Source organism: Cyprinodon variegatus, unplaced genomic scaffold, assembly GCF_000732505.1.
Source record: "Cyprinodon variegatus isolate N-32 unplaced genomic scaffold, C_variegatus-1.0 Scaffold834, whole genome shotgun sequence".
Taxonomy (NCBI): Eukaryota; Metazoa; Chordata; class Actinopteri; order Cyprinodontiformes; family Cyprinodontidae; genus Cyprinodon; species Cyprinodon variegatus.
Window position 1 is genome coordinate 261,149 of NW_015151287.1, and position 3,459 is coordinate 264,607.

Genomic DNA, 3,459 nt, shown 5'->3' on the forward strand with positions numbered 1-3,459 from the left:
GTGCTTGGAAAAAATCTTTCATTCCTTTAGAGACAGCATGAAAAGTCAGCTGAGTACAAAACATAGAGAGGAAAACAAGAAGAAAAGGGACAAGAAGAGAGGGACACAACCTAGAACAGAGAATGGATGTCTATTCTATTAACATTTCTACATCTGGACAATGGGGCTGCATGTCCTCCCAGCAGAAGGCGGGCTTTAGGACCATGCAGCTGGTGTTCTGGTTCTGCTGGTTCTGAGGTTCTAGCTGCTGTGTTCTGTTTGCTCCTGCAGAGGGAGGGTGTTCCACTGAAAATGGTTCCGCTGATATTTGCTTCCTGTGGGTTTCCTCTTACCGCGGGATAAACCTGCTCCAGAAACACCTCCCGGTCCGCTCCGGTCCAAACAGGCACCGCCACATTTTCCTGCAGATCCATCTCAACTCATTCAGGCCGATTTTTCTCTTCCGGAAGCTGTGGGGTCGGACCTTCCGGTGGTGTTACATTGTTTGCGTCCCTGACTCCCGCAGAGGAACTGATTGGTTTTAGAGAATCTGAAGGGGGCAGCTTTTATTCATTTATTGATTAATTTATGCTTTATTGTGGTTTCCATCTAACATTACAGAATGAATCAAGCATAGATATACAACAGTTGGAGAAACATTGGACAATGATAGGTGAAAGAATAACTTTAAGAAAGACAAGACATAGAAGGTAAATAAAATGAAATAAAATAATAAAATAAACATAAAATAATAATAGCTAAGGGTTTACATTGAGTTTACGGTCATTTACAAAATGTTATAATTTTTATACCAATTTTATTCATAAATTTAAGTGATTGAAAATAAAGTTCTTTGAGAAAAACGTTGAAGTTTGGTTTGATCCTCATGTTTTTGTTTTTGTGAATGAAAAATGTCCCCATGATGAGTAAAACATTAACGGCTGAGTCCTGCAGCTTATCTGTCCTTTCTAGTCCAAACAAAACATTTTGTTTGTCCAAATGAGAAGGAGAATCACATTCAGATGAACACCAGAAGCAGAAATCTTTCCCGTAGAGACAGTCTTAAAACAGGCGACCAACAGTCTCAGCTTCACAGAAGGTTCAATCATTTTCTTAAAAAACCAAAACGGAGCCTCAGAAATTCCCTGGAAGGATAAATGTCAGCGATTATTTTGAAATGACTTCTTTAACCTTTGGAGCAACAGGAAACTGTAGATATTTATTCTGCAGTTTTCTCTTTTGGAAAATGTTTGGAGATAAAGTTCCTGTGGGATGAAATTCCCTGAAAAACAAACATAGTTGGTCAGTTTTCTATCAGTAACAGACTGAATAACAGAGAGGGAAGTTTAACCTGGACACGGTTTAGCAGCAGGATGACATTATGATCAGAGGCTGAGGAAGAGCTTTGATTAATATATTATATTGTTTTCTGTTATTTAGTTTGAATTTAGTCAGGGTAACCATGCAGTGATCTGTTGATGCTGCGGCAGAAATGTTAACTTTGGAAACAAAATGTGATTCTTTGTGAAATCTTTGTGATTATAAAATCACAAAGATTTCAAAGATCATGAAAAAGGTCAGAAAACACTTTAGATTTAGAATCAATGGCAGGAGTTCTAAAAATAAACTGGATAAAAACTTTTATGTCAGAAAGAATCCATCTGGTTTCATCTCCTAAAAATATTTTTAAGAAAGTCGGAGGGTTGGAATCCGTCCTGAAATGTGATTATATAATATAAATAATATAATATAAATGAGGAAACTGCCAGTCAGATTATCTGAAGTTCATAAACAGATTTTAAACTTTTGGACGATGATTATTTTCACATAATTTTACTCCACGGGTTGGAACAACAGAACTATAACGATAAACAGGAGAAAAATATTTAAAGAAGTTTGGTTTGAAAAATAAAGTGTTAGTCTTACTGATCTAATGGATGATCCTGGAAATTTCTAACATTTTAACATCTTTAAAGAAAAATTTGAAACCAGCTGTTTGTTCACAGAATTTAACAAAGTATGAAAATAATACCTGCTGCTTTTAATACGAAGCAAATTCTCTCCGTCAAACAGACAATCAGTCTTTCCAGAACTAAAACTTCAGCAATTAGAGATTAAAAAAATGTAACAATCATTTTATAGAGACAGCATTTAAATTTAAAACCTTTCATCATTTTACTGCAATGATAAAAATGTGTATAATTAATGATTCCAATAACAGAAAAATATTTTAAATATTTAAAATGTCCAATTCCACTAAAAGTAAAAGAAATACAAAATAAAACGATTATAATTATTATCCAACAGCAGAAACTCTCAGGAAAAGTTTAGGATTTAAAGTTGATGCCAGAAACTTTTTAACATTTTCTATTCGTGTCGCTTTAGGCAGAATCTGCTTATTTGGTTCATTAACAGAACAGATCATCTAACACTTTAATATTAACAGAGAAGAAATAAATTCTGCAGGATTTATCCGATGTGGTCAATATTGTTCTAAATACGGGAGGATATCAACGCATGGATGCAAAATGGAAAATAGAAAAACTTCATTGATAAGTTTCAAAAATTAACTCCAAATCTTCTATTCATCTTTATCTCTGTTAACCGACAAACATAAACTATGTCGACGTGTCAAAATGTTTTTGATTCAGCAAAATGCTAAAGTTAATGAGATGTAAGGAAGTGTCTTGTTGCAGAATGAGGCTGTTTCTTTTAAATTATTTAAAGTTTTCTATTTTTCCATTGGTTTTAATATTACTGTTTATTTATTCATTTATTTCTGTTGCCTTGCAATAGTCAATAATCTCCTTTATATAATATATGTTGTTTTCTCTTTTTTATGTAAGAAAAAAAAGTGGAGATTCCTTCTTTAAAAAGTAAATAAATATTTTTTTTGTTCAATAAAAGAAGGTTTTTATTCCTGCGGGTTTTTCGGTCCCACCATCTTGTTTCCAGCCGGAATCAGAAAAGCGGCGGACCGTAAAGATGGTGCCGGTCCTGTTCAGGTGTTTTTCTCGGCTGCCCTCCTCAGGGGTTCTGGCTCGGTTCGCTTTAGCCCGGAACCTGGTTCTGGGTCACCGCTGCTGTCTGGTCCGGACCGGTAACCTCCGGGCCGAACGGTCCTACAGTTCGGACCGGAACCGGAACCAGCAGAAGGTCGTTGTGGTCGGAATTCCCAACCCGTTCATCTGGTTCCGGACCCGGATCTACTACTTCCTGATCAGAACCTACTTTGATAAAGAGTTCAGCATCGAGGAGTTCATGGAGGGAGCCAAGCAGGTCCTGTAGGAGCCTGGGTTAATCTAGGTTAAACTGGGGTTAATCTGGGTTAAACTGGGGTTAATCTGGGGTTAATCTGGGTTTAATCTGGGGTTGGATTGTTTAACAGCACCATCATGCAGGCCCCCCCCCTTTTTTTTTACCCACTGCTGTGATCAGCGGGTAGAAAGTAGTTAGAATCTATGTTGAAGTGAGAAAGTC

General features: G+C 36.6%; 2 protein-coding genes across 3 annotated transcripts in view; one reads left to right on the top strand and one right to left on the bottom strand.

Annotated features, from left to right (window-relative positions):
* The window catches only part of tyw5 (tRNA-yW synthesizing protein 5), a 4,073-nt gene extending 3,592 nt beyond the window's left edge, over positions 1-481 (bottom strand). For both annotated transcript variants that reach the window (XM_015397027.1, XM_015397026.1), the window contains exon 1: positions 333-481. In XM_015397027.1, coding sequence (XP_015252513.1) covers positions 333-413 — 81 coding nt within the window. In that variant the 5' untranslated portion in view covers positions 414-481. The remainder of the gene's footprint in view (positions 1-332) is intronic.
* Positions 482-2,940: 2,459 nt separating this feature from the next.
* Positions 2,941-3,459, top strand: part of LOC107099059 (chromosome unknown open reading frame, human C2orf47) — a 2,090-nt gene continuing 1,571 nt past the window's right edge. Inside the window, exon 1 of the mRNA XM_015397028.1 lies at positions 2,941-3,258. Within this exon, the coding sequence (XP_015252514.1) occupies positions 2,965-3,258 (294 nt within the window). The 5' untranslated portion in view covers positions 2,941-2,964. The remainder of the gene's footprint in view (positions 3,259-3,459) is intronic.